This window comes from Oncorhynchus mykiss, chromosome 5 (genome assembly GCF_057628025.1).
Source record: "Oncorhynchus mykiss isolate SJ-2025 chromosome 5, ASM5762802v1, whole genome shotgun sequence".
NCBI classification, from domain to species: Eukaryota; Metazoa; Chordata; class Actinopteri; order Salmoniformes; family Salmonidae; genus Oncorhynchus; species Oncorhynchus mykiss.
Genome location: NC_143026.1, coordinates 34158211 through 34178925, shown reverse-complemented (window position 1 = coordinate 34178925; position 20715 = coordinate 34158211). Strand labels below are relative to the sequence as shown.

At 45.6% G+C, this 20715-nt stretch overlaps 1 protein-coding gene across 8 annotated transcripts in view; it reads right to left on the bottom strand.

Moving 5' to 3' along the window:
• Positions 1-20715, bottom strand: part of LOC100136128 (retinoic acid receptor RXR-alpha-A) — a 261205-nt gene that overhangs the window by 7844 nt on the left and 232646 nt on the right. For all 8 annotated transcript variants that reach the window (XM_090234575.1, XM_090234576.1, XM_090234577.1 and 5 more), the window contains exons 7-9: positions 5092-5221; positions 2764-2896; positions 315-406 (exon numbers count right to left, since the gene is read on the bottom strand). In XM_090234575.1, coding sequence (XP_090090701.1) covers positions 315-406; positions 2764-2896; positions 5092-5221 — 355 coding nt within the window. The remainder of the gene's footprint in view (positions 1-314; positions 407-2763; positions 2897-5091; positions 5222-20715) is intronic.

Here is a 20715-nt window from a genome sequence, read left to right as displayed (position 1 = left end):
TAGTGGAGGGCACTGTGGGCACTTTCGTAGTTGGGAGAAACCACGGCAGGAACAAGGGTCTTGTGGGGTGGTGTGTGTGTGTGTGTGTGTGTGTGTGTGTGTGTGTGTGTGTGTGTGTGTGTGTGTGTGTGTGTGTGTGTGTGTGTGTGTGTGTGTGTGTGTGTGTGTGAAGGCTTCACATGTATGCAAGTTCACCGGTATCACAGGCAGTCATTGTTTGTGAGGTCAGAGTAGCAGGAACAGAGCCCTTTATTGTATTATTATAATCTAAATAGAAGGTTCTGGATTAAAGGGGTGTTAGGAGTGTGTGATACCTGGGTTGAAGAGGACGATAGCCCGAAGGCAACCCAGCTCTGTCTTGTCCATCTGCATGTCTCTCATTTTGGATACCAGTTCTGTGAGCACTCTGGATGGAGAGAGGGAGACACATAGACAGGCTCTTAGAGATCTGACCATCAGACAGCAACACCTCCGTAGGTCAGCCTTCATTACGCCCTCCTTTATCTACAGGTGTAACTCAATGGAAACTCAGTACAAATCAATTCACAACACGGCCCCACTGCCCTGACACACAGGGAATGTTCAACCAGGGGAAAATCGCACAGCCCAGCCTACACCACGTAATTCAAGCTGCTATAGAACATGGCTGAGAAAAGGACATCCATGAACGACTTAGCACAATCACAATCCCAGACTAACGTGTGACATCACAAGGGCGGGGCGGCGTTTCGGGAGTGTGATGCTACCGCTCAAACTCCTCACCCCTCTGTGATTCCGTCATGCCTGCTCTCTATCTCTTCACCTCCCTCTGTCTCTCCCTCTCTCCACTTCTCTCTGTCTCTCTCTCCACCTCTCTCTCTCTCTCTCTCTCTCTCCACCTCCTTCTGTCTCTGTCTCTCTCCACCTCCCTCTGTCTCTCCCTCTCTCCACTTCTCTCTGTCTCTCTCTCCACCTCCACCTCCCTCTCTCTCTCCCTCTCTCCACTTCTCTCTGTCTCTCTCTCTCTCTCTCCACCTCCTTCTGTCTCTCTCTCTCTTCACCTCCCTGTCTCTCCCTCTCTCCACTTCTCTATGTCTCTCTCTCTCCACCTCCACCTCCCTCTCTCTCTACCTCCTTATGTCTCTGTCTCTCTCCACTTCTCTCTGTCTCTCTCTCCACCTCCACCTCCTTCTCTCTCTCCACCTCCTTATGTCTCTGTCTCTCTCCACTTCTCTCTGTCTCTCTCTCCACCTCCACCTCCCTCTCTCTCTCTCTCCACCTCCTTATGTCTCTGTCTCTCTCCACTTCTCTCTGTCTCTCTCTCCACCTCTAACTCCCTCTCTCTCTCTCTCTCTCCACCTCCTTCTGTCTCTGTCTCTCTCCACCTCCCTCTGTCTCTGTCCACATCCCTCTATCTCTCCCTCTCTCTCCACATCCCTCTCTCTCCACATCCCTCTATCTCTCCATCTCTCTCCACATCCCTCTCTCTCCACATCCCTCTATCTCTCCCTCTCTCTCCACCTCCCTATCTCTCTCTCCACCTCCCTCTGTCTCTCTCCACCTCCCTGTCTCTCTCGCTCTCCACCTCCCTGTCTCTCTCTCTCTCCACCTCCCTATCTCTCTCTCTCTCTCCACCTCCCTCTGTCTCTCTCTCACTCTCTACCTCCCTCTGTCTCTCTCGCTCTCCACCTCCCTCCCTCCCTCTGTCTCTGTCTCTCTCCACCTCCCTCTGTCTCTCTCTCAATCACCTCCCTCTGTCTCTCTCTCAATCTCCACCTCCCTCTGTCTCTCTTGCACTCCACCTCCCTCTGTCTCTCTCGCTCTCGCTCTCCACCTCCCTCTGTCGCTCTCTTGCTCTCCACCTCCCTCTGTCTCTCTCTCGCACTCCACATCCCTCCCTCTGTCTCTCTCGCTCTCCACCTCCCTCCCTCTGTCTCTCGCTCTCTGAGACGAAAGTCGATTTCAGCTCATCCTAATTTAATTTGCCCGTTGGAACAATGAGGGTAAAAAAAGAATTGAGTGCTTAAGTTAACCACCCTCTTCAGAGAGGAGGATATAGAGCTACATTATCAGTCATCTTAATGCAGAGATGTAATCCATCCTTTGGAAGTAGTGAACTGGCAGTATGCTAATCACTGAGCACAGACTCCCAGCTGGGGATAGAGGGAGAGAGAGATAAGAGAGAGACGGAGAGAGAGAAAGATGAGAGGTGGAGAGCGGAGGGAGAGATAAGTGGGAAAGAGAGAGAGAGAGAGAGAGAGAGAGAGAGAGAGCGGACAGGGAGAGAGCTGTTGTCCTCTAAAAAACACTTCAGTTAGCGACTCAGCACGCCAGGGGGCCACAGGGTTTAGAGTTTACGATACTGACTATTTGTTGGATTGATCTCACACTGGATGGCTTGATCAACGTCTGTGTACACTGAGAAGGAATACTTGATACTGTTCTTTTCTATTCATCTGTCAATAAAAATGTGACTGAAAAATGAACGATCACACAATAGGCATCAAATGTGATTAATGGAAAAAAAGGTAAATATCGGCCTTGGAATTGTCACAGTCTGCCGTGCGATTGCATGTCAAAAGAGTGTGATTTCTTCAGGAACGCACATAAATTGATTTCTTCAGAAATTCTGACTGAGGTCTCCATCTCCATTTTCACTGTTACAGGTCAGGGTCTACCCTAATCGTGGAATCTTAGTAATAAAGAATAACACAGCAACCAACAGAAATGTATTTCACAAAGCTGATTGTATCAAGGCAGTGCCAACAGGTTGATGATGACTACCTGTCAAAGATGGCTCCCACTCCAGCACTGTGGGCGCTGTTACGATGGACGTGTAGCCCTGTTGCCAGGAGGATCCCATCTTTCACCGCTATCGAACGGTGCGAGAAGGATGCGATGAGGAGCTCGTTCCACCCTGAGGGAAGAGAGAGAAGGAAGAATAAGGAGAGATAAACATTCAAAGTTGACAATTGTATTGACAACAAGGCAAGGGAATTCCAATGAATCAATCTAGGCTGAATAGTCAAACCAGAAAGCTCTTTCATGCATAGGCTCTGGGTTATTACCAACCTATCTCAGATGTGCTTTCCAGAGAGATAAGTGTTTAACAGGGTGAACTGCGCCTGCCATCCCAATAAAAGGTGACACACTTGATATGCCAAGCGAGGGTAAGAAACAGAGAGCTCTGTGCCGTTTGAGTGACAGGGCTCCTTTAACTGTTCTGTCTAGCAAAACTCCACACTTCTCCCCAGAGTTGAGTTGGGAATGAGAGGGGCTGGGATGCTTTCATCTGAGAGACAGCAGAACTAAACTGGTTATTTATAGAAGACCTGAGCTGAGCACTGAGAAGAGGAGACAGGACCCTCTCAGCTAGCTTCAGAACAGAAGGTCTCTCTCTCAAATCAAATGTTATTTGTCTCATGCTTCGTAAACAACAGGTGTAGACTAACAGTGAAGTGCTCCCGTCCCAACAATGCAGGGAGAAAGAAAATAGAGAAATAATAGAAAAGTAAAACACGTAATAATAAATACACAATGATTAATGATAACTAGTGGTACCAGTACCAAGTCAATGTGCAGGGGTATGAGGTAATTGAGGTACAGTTGAAGTCAGAAGTTTACATACACGTAGGTTGGAGTCATTAAAACTTGTTTTTCAACCACTCAGCCAAGACCGCAGAAAAATAATTGTAGTCCTCCACAAGTCTGGTTCATCATTGGGAGCAATTTACAAACTCCTGAAGGTACCACGTTCATCTGTACAAACAATAGTACGCAAGTATAAACACCATGGGACCACGCAGCCGTTATAATGCTCAGGAAGGAGACTCGTTCTGTCTCCTAGAGCTGAATGCACTTTGGTGTGAAAAGTGCAAATCAATCCCAGAACAACAGCAAAGGTACACAAGTATCTATATCCACAGGAAAAACGAGTCCTATATCAACATAACCTGAAAGGCCACTCAGCAAGGAAGAAGCCACTGCTCCAAAACCACCATTAAAAAAAGCCAGATTTCGGGTGACAAAGATTGTACTGTTTGGAGAAATGTCCTCTGGTCTGATTAAACAAAAATAGAACTGTTTGGCCATAATGACCATTGTTATGTTTGGAGGAAATATGGGGAGGCTTGCAAGCCATAGAACACCATCCCAACCGTGAACCACGGGGGTGGCAGCATCATGTTGTGGGGGTGCTTTGCTGCAGGAGGGACTGGTGCGCTTCACAAAATAGATGGCATCATGAGGCAGGAAAATTATGTGGATATATTGAAGTAACATCTCAAGACATCAGTCAGGAAGTTAAAGCTTTGTCGCAAATGGGTCTTCCAAATGGACAATAACCCCAAGCATACTTCCAAAGTTGTGGCTAAATGGCTTCAGGACAACAAAGTCAAGGTATTGGAGTGGCCATCACAAAGCCCTCACCTCAATCCCATAGAAAATATAGTTATGTACTGGGCCGTACGCACTACCCTCTGTAGCATCTTGCTGTCGGATGCCAACCAGTTGCCATACCAAGCGGTGATGCAGTCAGTCAACATGCTTTCAATTGTGCAGCTGTAGAATATTTTGATGATCTGAGGGCCCAAGCCAAATCTTTTCAGACTCCTGAGTGGGAAAAAGTGTTGTCGTGCCCTCTTCATGACTGTGTTGGTGTGTTTGGACCATGCTAGATCCTTAGTGATGTGGACACCGAGAAACTTGAAGCTCTCAACCCGCTCCACTACAGCCCCGTTGATCTGAATGGGGGCATGTGTTTGGCCCTCCATTTCCTTTGAACATGAAGTACCGGAGGGGACTAAGCACACACCCCTGAAGAGCCCCAGTGTTTTGGGTCAGCGTGGTGGATGTGTTGTTGCCTACCCTCACCATGTGAGGGTGTCCCGTCAGGAAGTCCATTATCCAGTTGCAGAGGGAGGTGTGCAGTCCCAGGGTCCTTTACTTAGTGATAAGCTTGGAGGGCACTATGAATGCTGAGTAGTCAATGAACAGCATTCTCATGTAGGTGTTCCTTTTGTCCGGGTGGGAGAGGGCAGTGTGGTGTGTTACACCATTCTCTCCATCACTATGGAGGATGCTGATGTGGTCTTATGGTCGTGTTGAACTGACCTGCTCGTAGGAGGATGACCTGGTCGTCCAGGGGCAACTCAGAGAAGTGGGGGATCCTCTTGGCCCACTCCACCAGCGTGAAGAGCTGCTTGTCGGCTGCTTGGCAGATGTTAGTCACCGGGTCGTTGGGCTGTTGAAAGACACATGGGAAGGCTTGCTGTCACAAATATGGTTAGCACAGAAAGACTGAAAGATACATTGTGACGTGTGTGTGGTTGTGTGTGTAATCGTACTTATGCACTCTGTATGTGCATGTGCGTGCTTGCTAAGTGTATGTTTTGGTGTGGCAGCTGAGCTTCCTCTCCAGTAGATAGAGCTTTTCAGTCACAGCAGTACACCACCGAGTTTTAGAGGAGCACCAACCTGCTCCGCTCGCTGCTCCTCTGAGCCAAGACCTTGCACGCATGCAGGCACGCACACACACCACACACACACACACACACACACACACACACACACACACACACACACACACACACACACACACACACCCTAGCCAAGTGAATGATCTCCTCTGAGGAGCGAGCAGGAAGGAAAACAAACAGTGATTCTGTCCCAGCCCGAGGAGGAAATAACTGCAGAGAATCAGCAGTAACAAATGACTCACTCCAAGCAGGCAGTTCCTTCAGGACACTTCTACCGACAGAAGACTATTTTGAGTGTTCAGACAGAGAGCCAAAAGAGCTCCACCTGACACACAGTTAAGGAACAAGTGTTTGGGCGTTCAAGTGTCAATTCATTTCATGAGTGAGTGTGAGAGAATGGGTCTTAAGAAAAAGTATGCTCATTCACCACTACACCAGGGTTATATTCCTGATCTCTGACAGAGAAAAGTTTGGATGGGGCCTCCCGGGTGGCGCAGTGGTTAAGGGCGCTGTACTATCAGAGTCCCTGGGTTCGCGCCCAGGCTCTGTCGTAACCGGCCGCGACCGAGAGGTCCGTGGGGCGACGCACAATTGGCCTAGCGTCGTCCGGGTTAGGGAGGGATTGGTCGGTAGGGATCTCATCGCGCACCAGCGACTCCTGTGGCGGGCCGGGCGCAGTGCGCGCCAGCCAAGGTTGCCAGGTGCACGGTGTAGCCTCCGACACATTGGTGCGGCTGGCTTCCGGGTTGGATGCGCGCTGTGTTAAGAAGCAGTACGGCTGGTTGGGTTGTGTATCGGAGGACGTATGCCTTTCAACCTTCGTCTCTCCCGAGCCCGTATGGGAGTTGTAGCGATGAGACAAGATAGTAGCTACTACAACAATTGGATACCACGAAATTGGGGAGAAAAAAGGGTAAAAAAAAAAGAAGAAGAAAAAAAAAAGAAAGTCTGGAAGAAAAAGGTACAAATGTACAGTACATTGTCGAAGGCTGAAAAGGTGGCCTCATGTTCGAAAGAGAGAGAGAGAGAGAGAGAGAGAGAGAGAGAGAGAGAGAGATATATTGTAGGATGGAAATGTGGTTGTGAATGGACAAAGACAAAGAAACCTCAAGTGTCAGAAGCCATCAAACTGAAGGCCTCACTTAACCTGGGAGGAAACCATGGGCAGTGAAGAGGACTTCTAACTTCTAATACCAGTCACGTGCAGTCAGGGTAGGTATGGTACGAAGTGCTTACCCTGTGATAATCTCATGTTAAAAAGCTGTTATGAAAAGCCACATTTAAAATACAATTTAAAAAAAAATGTAATCTCAAATGATTCTGTTGATTTTTATGCTCAAAATCTCAGGATATCCCCTCCTTCCTTTCCATCCATTCAAATTGTTGGCGCGCACAGCCATTCCTGACCCCAGTCACTGTTAATGGACAGGGTCAGCATAGGCGTCACTGCTTTGCCTAGCTTGAAGTATCTTCATGTGTTGCATTGAGACTATTTCCTATCTTCCGCTTGCGTATTGCCTAAACATGTTGTGTGGGTATTAATTAACCTGGGGTGAGCTCTGCACATTTGGGTCTACAGAATTTTGAGCTTGCATCCCTTAGACTGAAGGAAGCTACCTAGCTAGCAAAAACAACCTGACAAATAGACACTATACTGCACCTCAAACAATTTTCCAAGTTGGAATAATGAAATGTTCCACTCTTCGAACCCTCCAAATGGCGCATCAACTATAAGTAAAGTTTAGAGCAGACAGAGGCAGCTTAACGTAGACAACAACTTTATTCATGGACAGGCAAGGCAACCACCATCTCCCTCACTGCTAAATGTCAGGCAGGCAAACAGTGAGTACTGGATTGTCTACTTGTCTGAAAATTAATGACTAATTAATACTTTTTACTCTTTACACATCTTGGAGTTTTACTTGAGTTTTACAAGATGGATGTGACTAACTACAATGACTCTACGTGTTTGAACCTAATGGATGGAGCTGCCTACCTGTGTGCTGCGTGGGAGAACTGTACTACCAGCTACGGTTTGTGTGGCTTTTTGTTTCTGTGTGAAAATGGAACTGAAGGATGCCTTGGGGACAGTGGGCCTGCTGTGTGCATCTGTGACTTCTACAATGCTGTCACAGAGAGGTTCACTGGCCTGAAGGACAGACAAATGGACTTCATTACAGGTAAAGAACAGCCTAAATGGATTTCCCTTGCAATTTAGGCTACTGTTGAATGAACATGATGTTACATTTATCAAGCTAGAATTTCATTTTGACAAAGCAATTTTTGGACGTTTTCGACTGCATTTTTCAGTCATTTCGACTGTTTCCATTTGAGTCATTTAGCAGACACTCTTATCCACACAACATACATACACTAGTGAGAGGATACATTTTCATACTGGTCCCCAGTGGGAATCAAACACACAACCCTGATGTTGCAAGCGACATGCTCTACCAACTGAGCCACATGAGATAGTTGATATGGACATTTTGTTAAAACCTTATTTAATTTTATAAGTGTGTGTGTGTGTCTGTGTGTGTGTCTGTGTGTGTGTGTGTGTGTGTGTGTGTGTGTGTGTGTTTGCACGTACCACATACAGTGCATTGCTAGAATTGTCATTTGGTACATTGGCATTTACATTTGCTGAACATTTTTGTCAATTTTGTTTAATGACTTAGTGCCTTCAGAAAGTATTCACACCCCTTGACACTCCAAATTGAGCTCAGGTGCATCCAATTTATTTTGATCATCCTTGAGATGTCACTACAACTTGATTGGAGTCCTCCTGTGGCCAATTAAATTGGACATGAAACACACAAGTCTATAAAGGTTCGACAGGGGATGGGTATAAAACCATTTATAGAGTGTTGAAAGTTTCGAAGAGCAAAGTCATCTCCATCATTGTGAAATGAAATATATTGAAGTGGCCAGACTCTGCCTAGAGCTGGCCGTCCGACCAACCTTGATCAGGGAGGTGACCAAGGACCCAAATGACCACTCTGACAGAACTACAGAGTTCCTTGGCTGAGATGGGAGAACCTGCCAGAAGGACAACAGCACTTCACCATTTTGGGCTTTATGGGAGAGTGGCCAGACGGAAGCCACTCCCGAGAAAAAGGCACATGACAGCATGCCTGGAGTTTGCAAAAAGGCACAGGAAAGACTCAGAGCAAAAGGCAAAATATTATGTGATCTGATGAAACAAATTTTTTTCTCTTTGGCCTGAATGCAAAGCGCTATGTCTGGAGAAAACCAGGCACAGTTCATCACCAGTCTAACAACATCGATACCGTGAAGTATGTTGGTGGCAGCATCATGCCATGGGGATGCTTTTCAGCAGCAGGGAATGGGAGACTGATAAGGATAGAGGAAACAATGAATGGAGCCAAATACAGGCAAATCCGTAATGAGAACCTGCTTCAGAGTACAAACGACCTTAGACTGGGGCGAAGATTTCCGTTCCAACAGTACAATGACCCCAAGCATACAGCCAAAGCAACGCTGGAATGGCTTCAGATCAAGACTGTTAGTTTAAGCTAGAGATATCCGTCTTTGCACTGGATGCTTCTCAATCCACCGCATCTGCCAACGTAACATTTACACATCTGTGGTGAAAGGTGACAGAGCTAGAGCGGTGTTAGTCAGACCATGAGACATCTGTGGTGAAAGGTGACAGAGCTAGAGCGGTGTTAGTCAGACCATGAGACATCTGTGGTGAAAGGTGACAGAGCTAGAGCGGTGTTAGTCAGACCATGAGACATCTGTGGTGAAAGGTGACAGAGCTAGAGCGGTGTTAGTCAGACCATGAGACATCTGTGGTGAAAGGTGACAGAGCTAGAGCGGTGTTAGTCAGACCATGAGACATCTGTGGTGAAAGGTGACAGAGCTAGAGCGGTGTTAGTCAGACCATGAGACATCTGTGGTGAAAGGTGACAGAGCTAGAGCGGTGTTAGTCAGACCACGAGACATCTGTGGTGAAAGGTGACAGAGCTAGAGCGGTGTTAGTCAGACCATGAGACATCTGTGGTGAAAGGTGACAGAGCTAGAGTGGTGTTAGTCAGACCATGAGACATCTGTGGTGAAAGGTGACAGAGCTAGAGCGGTGTTAGTCAGACCATGAGACATCTGTGGTGAAAGGTGACAGAGCTAGAGCGGTGTTAGTCAGACCATGAGACATCTGTGGTGAAAGGTGACAGAGCTAGAGTGGTGTTAGTCAGACCATGAGACATCTGTGGTGAAAGGTGACAGAGCTAGAGCGGTGTTAGTCAGACCATGAGACATCTGTGGTGAAAGGTGACAGAGCTAGAGCGGTGTTAGTCAGACCATGAGACATCTGCGGTGAAAGGTGACAGAGCTAGAGCGGTGTTAGTCAGACCATGAGACATCTGTGGTGAAAGGTGACAGAGCTAGAGCGGTGTTAGTCAGACCATGAGACATCTGTGGTGAAAGGTGACAGAGCTAGAGCGGTGTTAGTCAGACCACGAGACATCTGTGGTGAAAGGTGACAGAGCTAGAGCGGTGTTAGTCAGACCATGAGACATCTGTGGTGAAAGGTGACAGAGCTAGAGCGGTGTTAGTCAGACCATGAGACATCTGTGGTGAAAGGTGACAGAGCTAGAGGGGTGTTAGTCAGACCATGAGACATCTGTGGTGAAAGGTGACAGAGCTAGAGCGGTGTTAGTCAGACCATGAGACATCTGTGGTGAAAGGTGACAGAGCTAGAGCGGTGTTAGTCAGACCATGAGACATCTGTGGTGAAAGGTGACAGAGCTAGAGCGGTGTTAGTCAGACCACGAGACATCTGTGGTGAAAGGTGACAGAGCTAGAGCGTTGTTAGTCAGACCATGAGACATCCCCAAAAAATGGTCTTCTCACAAGGTTGTCTGTAGCATCCAAACTTCTTTTGCTCTAATACCCCCACAAGTGTAACGCGACTCGTCTGAAGTCAGTACAGCCGATCTGCCAACTTTTGTTTGTAGCATCCGAACAGTTTACACACTAATATGACATTTTCTGTGACCTACGACATCACGCACTGATTTTTATCTGCATCAAGTCAGTATGATGGAAACACACCACTGGTGGGAAAATGCGCTTATTTTCATTCATGTGGATTTTTGAATATTCGCAAGAAACTCCCAAAGTGGATGGAACCCTAGCTAGTATTATCAATCACAAAAACATCATGTTAACTGGGGATGGATAACATTTATATTATGATGCTCCGATTCTCAGTATGTCTGAGCCAAATCTACAACAACAAAAGCCTTGTAAACTTTTCCCCAACTTCTCACTCTCCCCAAATCCCACAGATCGATGCTGAAAGCTCGGAGGATCCCAACATGAAATACAGCTCTCTGGAGAAGATTAGTGTAAGATGAGGAGAACTCATTCCACCTCTCCTTCTTTCCAGTCGTCCTCTACTTCTAATGCTTAGACCGAAGACTACCCACACTTGAAATATGAAACCGTATGAAACAGTTAACCAGACACAAAGCCGGTACTGTTTTGAAAACTGAAAGTAGATTTTCTTTGGGCAGAGAACAAAAGCATCTTATAAATATTTCACAATCTGATCTCCGTGGGAGACAATGTGGACGATGCGGCTCAGCGCGACAGTTTTTTGCCTGTATTTCTCCTCCAAACCCATAAACAAATCCGCTAATTCATTCCAAAAGGCAGCCGCAGCCCAAACAAACCAAAACAAAAGGGGCTGTATGTTGTGTCTCTGTCGAGGTCCCTCAAAAGAATACAACTCCCAGAGTTCTCGTGAAACACGGTGAAGGCTCATGAATGTTGCATGGCTCTCTTAGCCATGTTTACACTGACCTTGTTTCTCACTGTATACACCATGAAGATGACAGGAAGGATCAGAGACCACACTCCTGCCATGATCACACATTAACTCACTGTCCTTACTGTAACGTGACAGCCGGGGAGTCACAGTGTTATGGGTGTTATGGGGAGTCACAGTGTTATGGGTGTTATGGGGAGTCACAGTGTTATGGGTGTTATGGGGAGTCACAGTGGAAGAGATCACAATGCCTTCTGAGGTCTGGGACAATGAGAATGACATGAACCTAGGAGTTCACTATTCTGTGCATGTGTGGAACAAGCCGTGAGGGACTACCGTGTCTGTGAGAGAAACTATTTTACATTTCTTCTCTGTGAACATCCTCTGGAGGATAGGGGGCCAGCTGATCGCTTTCTGAAAACGTGTCGAGCAGGGGGAGGAGAGAGGGAGAGGCGAAATCCTCCCCTGAGGGAGCGATGTAGAGAAAGAGTGAGAGCGTTTGGGCTTACGAGAGCCGCTTTGAGGACACCTCTTAATGCCTGCCACAAACAAGAGTGTATTTTTTCCCCAGACTGAATTAAAGGCTTTGGTTTGCATTATTCACAGTGGATAGCCTCTCCTCTCACAGAAATGCCTGGCTTGCATACTGTCCTATGAATTTTTTATAACTCATGGAGACAAGAGACTGGCTTTTAAATGTTTCATATTCTGCTTAAACTACAGCTGCGTGACAACAAAGAGGAATGTGGTAGTTAATAGATGATTAGTCCATAATCCAAATTCCCAACTAAATTGTGTAAAGTCCTCATAATTGGCTCTTAGAGTTGTAGAAGAGTATATTGAGACATCAACCAAGTACCCTCTAAATAACGTTAGCACGCCTATCTGCTTGTCTCTCTCTCTCCTGTGTCTGTCCAAAGAGAGAGACAAAGAAAGTTGACAGATTCAAGCACAGCAAGGTTGGAAAACACACACAAGACAAAATGAGAGAAAGGGATAGAGAAGGAGAGAGGGATATATATATAGAGAGAGAGACAGACAGTGGAAGGAAAAACTCCACAGCATGGCAAAATGATAGCATGTCCCCCCCGCCCCCCTCCAAACCCCCTCCCTCCTTGAAGAGAAGGCCCTGGCTTGTCTGACTGGAGGCATGTTACTAACGCCTGTTTAACTCCTGTTCTAGGTCACCATGAGATAAGCACACTTTATTCAGCTTGGTCAAACCCCAGCCATTAGACAGTGGCGGTGCCCATTCATGGTGTGCACTCAGGGGCCCCGACCCTGGGACTCATTAACACACGGGGCAGTGCCTCCTAAAGGAGTGGGGGGGGGGGGGCAGTCCCCGGACCAGAGGGGTTCCTAATCACAGAGACTGCCTGCCAAGGGGACACCGCACGTTCCAACACTGACTGTGCCGCTCTGCCCTTGTTTAATCTACAGTACCAGTCAAAAGTGTGGACACACCTACTCATTCCAGGGTTTTTCTTTATTTTACTATTTTCTACATTGTAGAGTAATAGTGAAGACATCAAAACTATGAAATAACACATGTAGTAATCAAGAAGTTGTTACACAAATCTAAAAATATTTTATATTTGAGATTCTTCAAAGTAGCCACCCGTTGCCTTGATGACAGCTTTGCACACTCTTTGCACACTTTCTCTCAACCAGCTTCATGAGGTAGTCATCTCGAATGGATTTCAATTAACAGGTGTGCTTTGTTAAAAGTTCATTTGTGGAATTTCTTTCCTTCTTAATGCATTTGAGCCAATCACTTGTGTTGTGACAAGGTATGGGTGGTATACAGAAGATAACACTATTTGGTAAAATACCAAGTCCATATTATGGCAAGGACAGCTCAAATAAGCAAAGAGAAATGACAGTTGATCATTACTTTAAGACATGAAGGTCATTCTATCCGGAATATTTCAAGAACTTTGAAACTGGCTCTCATGAAGACTGCCACAGGAAAGGAGTTACCTCTGCTGCAGAGGATAAGTTCATTCGAGTTACCAGCCTCAGAAATTGCAGCCCAAATAAATGCTTCACAGAGTTCAAGTAACAGACACATCTCAACATCAACTGTTCAGAGGAGACTGCATGAATCAGGCCTTCATGGTCAAATTGCTGCAAAGAAATCACTACTAAAGGACACCAGTAAGAAGAAAAAGAAACATGAGCAATGTACATTAGACCAGTGGAAATCTGTCTTTTGGTCTGAAGAGTCCAAATTTGAGATTTTGGTTCCAACCGCCGTGTCTTTATAAGACGCAGAGTAGGTGAACGGATGATCTCTGCATGTGTGGTTCCCACCGTGAAGCATGGAGGAGGAGGTGTGATGATGTGGGGGTGTGTTGCTGTTGACACTGTCTGTGATTTATTTAGAATTCAAGGCACACTTAACCAGCATGGCTACCACAGCATTCTGCAGCGATACGCCATCCCATCTAGTTTGCACTTAGTGGGACTATCATTTTTCAACAGGACAATGACCCAACACACGGAGAGTGATGGAGTGCTGCATAAGATGACCTGACCTCCACAATCACCCGACCTCAACCCAATTGAGATGGTTTGGACTGCATAGTGAAGGAAAAGCAGCCTACAAGTGCTCAGCATATGTGGGAACTCCTTCAAGACTGTTGGAAAAGCATTCCAGGTGAAGCTGGTTGAGAGAATGCCAAGAGTGTGCCATGCTGTCATCAAGGCAAAGGGTGGCTATTTGAAGAATCTCAAATGTAAAATATATTTTGATTTGTTTAACACTTTTTTCGTTACTACATGATTCCATATGTGTTATTTCATAGTTTCAATATCTTCACTATTATTCTACAATGTAGAAAATAGTACAATTAAAGAAAAACCCTTGAATGAGTAGGTGTGTCCAAACTCTTGACTGGTACTGTATTCTTAACTTTTCATATGATTATGATGATCATTTTCAGAGTCAACTGAAATATCAGTGGACAGGGAACTAAGTGGTCTCTCAGAAGTTGTCTATAGCTATGGCAATTTAGATGAAATACAATGACACATATTACCCAATCTACATGGCCTACTGAACAACAACTCCCCATTACAATCATCACTTTAAATCATAGCAAGAAGTAAAGGAAAATCTAAAAATATGGATCCAATAGAAATGACTTGTATTACTAGAAAACTACCAAGACAACTGAAAACAATTCCTGCAAGATATTTATCTACCTTTATCAAAGCTAGATTTCTAGAAAAGCTTGATTTCCTCCTCCTTCTCCTGCAGGGCGCCCCTGTTGGCGTCAGAGCCCCAGCAGACGTACAGCCACCACAGCAAGGCACAGCCCAGACGTACAGCCACCACAGCAAGGCACAGCCCAGACGTACAGCCACCACAGCAAGGCACAGCCCAGACGTACAGCCACCACAGCAAGGCACAGCCCAAACGTACAGCCACCACAGCAAGGCACAGCCCAGACGTACAGCCACCACAGCAAGGCACGGCCCAGACGTACAGCCACCACAGCAAGGCACAGCCCAGACAGACACACACACACACACAGTACTTTAGTGTGTCAGAGCTCCCATCCCCTCTCCTCTCCTTCTCTCCTCCCTAATGTCAACGCTCATCACGTACATTTCCTTCTTCCCAAAGATGGCTCTCATTTACTCACATAACAGCCTTCAGAGTTCTACCTTCACTTCACAGGACATTTCCCCCCACCCACCCAGAGCAGATGAGTCCCACTCTCTCTCGCTCTTTCTCTCTCGCTCTCCCTCCTTTCCTCTCCTGCACAACTGCTCTCTGTCTGTCGTTCCGGTAGGATTCCTGAGAAAACCAGAGCTTGGTGGGATGCTGTCAGGAACAGCCTGGCTGTTGTATTATTCATGGTTGAGCCAGAGAGAGTCTAGAGAATGAACAGAGAGAGCCTCACATAGCTTAGGTGGGTGCCTGGGAGACTGCAGATGTCAGGGTGCACAGGTGAACTAGTGGACTTGTGATGTAAGGTGCCATACAAGGAGCACATAGGATATGGATGTAGAATAGTCACAGCTACCTTGTTCATCTCAGTGATAGGCATCAGGTGGCAGAGCCCTGGATAGCTCCCATCCTAAGAGAATGACAACCACAGCCTCTGCTCATCTTTCACTACAGAGATGTAACACGTAAAAACTGGAGAAAAAAATGGAATAATATTATCACTACCACGTTGGCTAATGGCTGCTCCCTGTTAATCAAGCAAGACCCTGGGGAGTCCAGGGTCATTCAGAGAGGATAATGGAGATTGTTAGATTGCAGCATAATTGAACTCTGATGGTGTGGCAAATTGTTGTGATAACACTGATTACATGTTATTAATGTCCATTATTGCAAAGACACACATGCCAGAGGCTGAGGCACAAAGTACCTGTATCGTACCAAGGGGAAATGGGTGAAAATGGCTAACACAGATGTAGGACCTTCATTTGAGCCAGTTTGCTACAGCAGGAAAATAGTCCTACAGCAACAGGAAACAGCAACAGGAAATGCGAAGTGGATTATAATTAATTAACATTTTTGTAGCAGTCGACACATTTTGCGTAATGAAAAATCAAGTCAGAAATTTCAAAGTGGAAATTACAAACTTCAGAAGTCTTTTTAAAACTCAAAAACACTACAAGTTAAACATTTTTCCTACAACAGGGTGATCAAATTAAGATCCTGTGTGAGTGTGTGTGTGTGCATGTCAGAATTTGTGAGCGGAGCTAGAGCGGAGCGAGGGGCGCAGCGTACCCAATTTGACTGGAGCGTGTAGCGAGATCCTAGCCCGCTCCAATTTCGCTCAGGACATGCCCGCCCCAGGATGCATTTGTAGTCTACTTGTGTGCTGCTATAGCCACTTGCTCTAGCGACGGTCTTAGAGTTGTCACGTTCTGACCTTTGTTTTTGTCTTTGTTTTAGTATGGTCAGGGCGTGAGTTGGGGTGGGCAGTCTATGTTTGTTTTTCTATGTTGGTTTTTGAGTTCGGCCTAGTATGGTTCTCAATCAGAGGCAGCTGTCAATTGTAGTCCCTGATTGAGAATCATACTTAGGGAGCCTGGGTTTCACTTTTGGTTTGTGGGTGTTTGTTTCCGTGTGAGTGTTTGGGCCACACGGTACTGTTTCGGTTTTGTAAATTCACGTTGTCATTTATTGTTTAGTGTTCTGAGTGTTTATTGTTTAGTGTTCACCGATGACAACACTTACAGGAGTTCGCTAAATATTCTCATAAAGAAACTGATAAAACACACAGGTGCTAAATCCAGGTGACTTACAAAGATGAGAACCAAGAGAGGTGATGTAGTGTTCACAACTAAATAATCATTGTGGAATCTGAAAAGACACGTATCCCAAAAGCATGATGGTGTACTTACTACATGCACATGCTAAAAGAAAGGAACGAGCTGAGAAGATAACTGTGTCATTGTAGCAAAGTATTTATAAACTAAAATTCAGAACTCTTAAAAGTTTGGTTCATTGTTGTTTTATTATCTATACAATAGGTCATCATTGATTTTGTCCCAATAGGCCTGGCATATTCCAACTTTCAACAAGCTTTCTGTTTTGATTGGGTTATTTTGCCTAAAAAACTTTAGGACTAAAAAATGTTTTAAATAAACTCTGCATCTCTGCCCAGCCTGGCAAGAGTGGCCCAAAGGGTGTTTAGCATCCCCAGTGGCCCTGCAAGTGTGGAGAGGGTATTGTCCGCTGCTGGCCTTCTCTCCAGGCACCATCAAATGAGCCTGAAGCCACAGACTCTGACCAAACTTGTGTTTCTAAAAAATGAATTCAAAATCACAGCCTATATGTGCAATTTACAGACTATAATGATTTAATACAACAAAGTGTTGTTCATGCAAGCAGTTGCTCCCGATGCAGCATCCACCGAGAGGCTCTCGCTGCCAAGGGAATGCCTGACAGCTTGAAAGACGTTTTGGACACTACAGTGAAAATGGTTAACTTTGTTAAAGCAAGGCCCCTGAACTATTTTCTGCACTATGCAATGATATGGGCAGCGACCATGTAACGCTTTCACAACATACAGAAGTGCTATGGTTATCAAAGGGCAAAGTATTGACATGTTTTTTTATAATTGAGAGACAAGCTTAAAGTTTTCTTTACTGACCATCATTTTCCCTTGTCTGACCACTTGGATGATGATGAGTTTCTCACACGACTGGCCTATCTGAGTGATGTTTTTTCTCACCTGAATGATCAGAATCTAGGATTACAGGGCCTCTCCGCAACTATATTCAATGTGCAAAATTGAGGCTATGATTATGAAGTTGGAGCTCTTCTCTGTTTGCATTAACAAGAACAACACACAGATCTTTCCATCATTGTATGATTTTTTTTGTGTTCAAATGAACTCAAGCTTACGGACGATGTCAAATGTGATATAGCGTAGCACCTGAGTGATTTGGGTGCGCAATTACACAGGTACTTTCCCGAAACGGATGACACAAACAACTGGATTCATTATCCCTTTCATGCCCTGCCTCCAGTCCACTTACCAATATCTGAACAAGAGAACCTCATCGATATTGCAACAAGCGGTTCTGTGAAAATTTAATTTAATCAGAAGCCACTGCCAGATTTGTGGATTGGGCTGCGCTCAGAGTTTATTGCCTTGGAAAATCGCTGTTAAGACACTGATGTCCTTTGCAACTACGTACCTATGTGAGAGTGGATTTCTCGGCCCTCACTAGCATGAAAACTAAATAGAGGCACAGACTGTGTGAAATGATTTAAGACTGAGACTCTATCCAATACAACCCAACATTGCAGAGTTATGTGCATCCTTTCAAGCACACCCTTCTCATTAACCTGTGGTTTTATATGTGATATGGCTAAATAAATTACTATTTGTGTCCTGGTCCTATAAGAGCTCTTTGTCACTTCCCACAAGCTTGTGACAAAAACTCACACGCCTTCTTATGTTTCATAAATGTATCGTATAGTGTGTGTGTGGCAGGCTTGATGGCAAAAACAACATTTGAGAGTGTGCTGACCCTGGTGCTAGAGGGGGTAAGCAGCTGGAGGATGAATGTTTGAAGGGGTACGGGACTGCTATCTGAATAGACAATCGGACAATTTATTTATTTTTATTATTATTATGTTTTCTTCTCGGGCCTCTATAACTATATCTATTGTTCTTATTTTTGTTGTTGTTGTGTGATTTGGATTAATCCCCTCTACCTCACGGAACCCCACTAATCTACTGACCCGAACGCAAGAGGTGGCTAACAACAGACTCCATCCTATGCTAGCTTGCTACCGGTTGGCTTGGCTAGCTGTCTAAATCGCCGTGACCCTCAACCAACCTCTCCACTCACTGGACCCTTTTGATCACTCGACTAAGCATGCCTCTCCTTAATGTCAATATGTCTTGTCCATTGCTGTTCTGGTTAGTGTTTATTGGCTTATTTCACTGTAGAGCCTCTAGTCCTGCTCACTATACCTTATCCAACCTATTAGTTCCACCACCCACACATGCAATGACATCTCCTGGTTTCAATGATGTTTCTAGAGACAATATCTCTCTCTTCATCACTCAATACCTAGGTTTACCTCCACTGTATTCACATCCTACCTTACCTTTGTCTGTACATTATACCTTGATGCTATTTTATCACCCCCAGAAACCTCCTTTTACTCTCTGTTCCAGACGTTCTAGACGACCAATTCTTATTGCTTTTAGTCGCACCCTTATTCTACTCCTCCTATGTTCCTCTGGCGATGTAGAGGTGAATCCAGGCCCTGCAGTGCCTAGCTCCACTCCTATTCCCCAGGCGCTCTCTTTTGACGACTTCTGTAACCGTAATAGCCTTGGTTTCATGCATGTTAACATTAGAAGCCTCCTCCCTAAGTTTGTTCTATTCACTGCTTTAGCACACTCTGCCAACCCGGATGTTCTAGCTGTGTCTGAATCCTGGCTTAGGAAGACCACCAAAAATTCAGACATTTTAATTCCAAACTACAACATTTTCAGACAAGATAGAACTGCCAAAGGGGGCGGTGTTGCAATCTACTGCAAAGATAGCCTGCAGAGTTCTGTCCTACTATCCAGGTCTGTACCCAAACAATTTGAACTTCTACTTTTAAAAATCCACCTCTCTAAAAACAAGTCTCTCACCGTTGCCGCCTGCTATAGACCACCCTCTGCCCCCAGCTGTGCTCTGGACACCATATGAAAACTGATTGCCCCCCATCTATCTTCAGAGCTCGTGCTGCTAGGCGACCTAAACTGGAACATGCTTAACACCCCAGCCATCCTACAATCTAAACTTGATGCCCTCAATCTCACACAAATTATCAATGAACCTACCAGGTACCTCCCCAAAGCCTTAAACATGGGCACCCTCATAGATATCATCCTAACCAACTTCCCCTCTAAATACACCTCTGCTGTCTTCAACCAAGATCTCAGCGATCACTGCCTCATTGCCTGCATCCGTAATGGGTCAGCGGTCAAACGACCTCCTCTCATCACTGTAAAACGCTCCCTGAAACACTTCAGCGAGCAGGCCTTTCTAATCGACCTGGCCGGGGTATCCTGGAAGGATATTGACCTCATCCCGTCAGTAGAGGATGCCTGGATATTTTTTAAAAATGCCTTCCTAACCATCTTAAATAAACATGCCCCATTCAAGAAATTTAGAACCAGGAACAGATATAGCCCTTGGTTCTCCCCAGACCTGACTGCCCTTAACCAACACAAAAACATCCTATGGCGTTCTGCATTAGCATCGAACAGCCCCCGTGATATGCAGCTGTTCAGGGAAGCTAGAAACCATTATACACAGGCAGTTAGAAAAGCCAAGGCTAGCTTTTTCAAGCAGAAATTTGCTTCTTGCAACACTAACTCAAAAAAGTTCTGGGACACTGTAAAGTCCATGGAGAATAAGAACACCTCCTCCCAGCTGCCCACTGCACTGAAGATAGGAAACACTGTCACCACTGATAAATCCACCATAATTGAAAATTTCAATAAGCATTTTTCTACTGCTGGCCATGCTTTCCACCTGGCTACTCCTACCCCTGTCAACAGCACTGCACCCCCAACAGCAACTCGCCCAAGCCTTCCCCATTTCTCCTTCTCCCAAATCCATTCAGCTGATGTTCTGAAAGAGCTGCAAAATCTGGACCCCTACAAATCAGCCGGGCTAGACAATCTGGACCCTTTCTTTCTAAAATTATCTGCCGAAATTGTTGCCACCCCTATTACTAGCCTGTTCAACCTCTCTTTCGTGTCGTCTGAGATTCCCAAAGATTGGAAAGCAGCTGCGGTCATCCCCCTCTTCAAAGGGGGGGACACTCTTGACCCAAACTGCTACAGACCTATATCTATCCTACCATGCCTTTCTAAGGTCTTCGAAAGCCAAGTCAACAAACAGATTACCCACCATTTTGAATCTCACCATACCTTCTCTGCTATGCAATCTGGTTTCAGAGCTGGTCATGGGTGC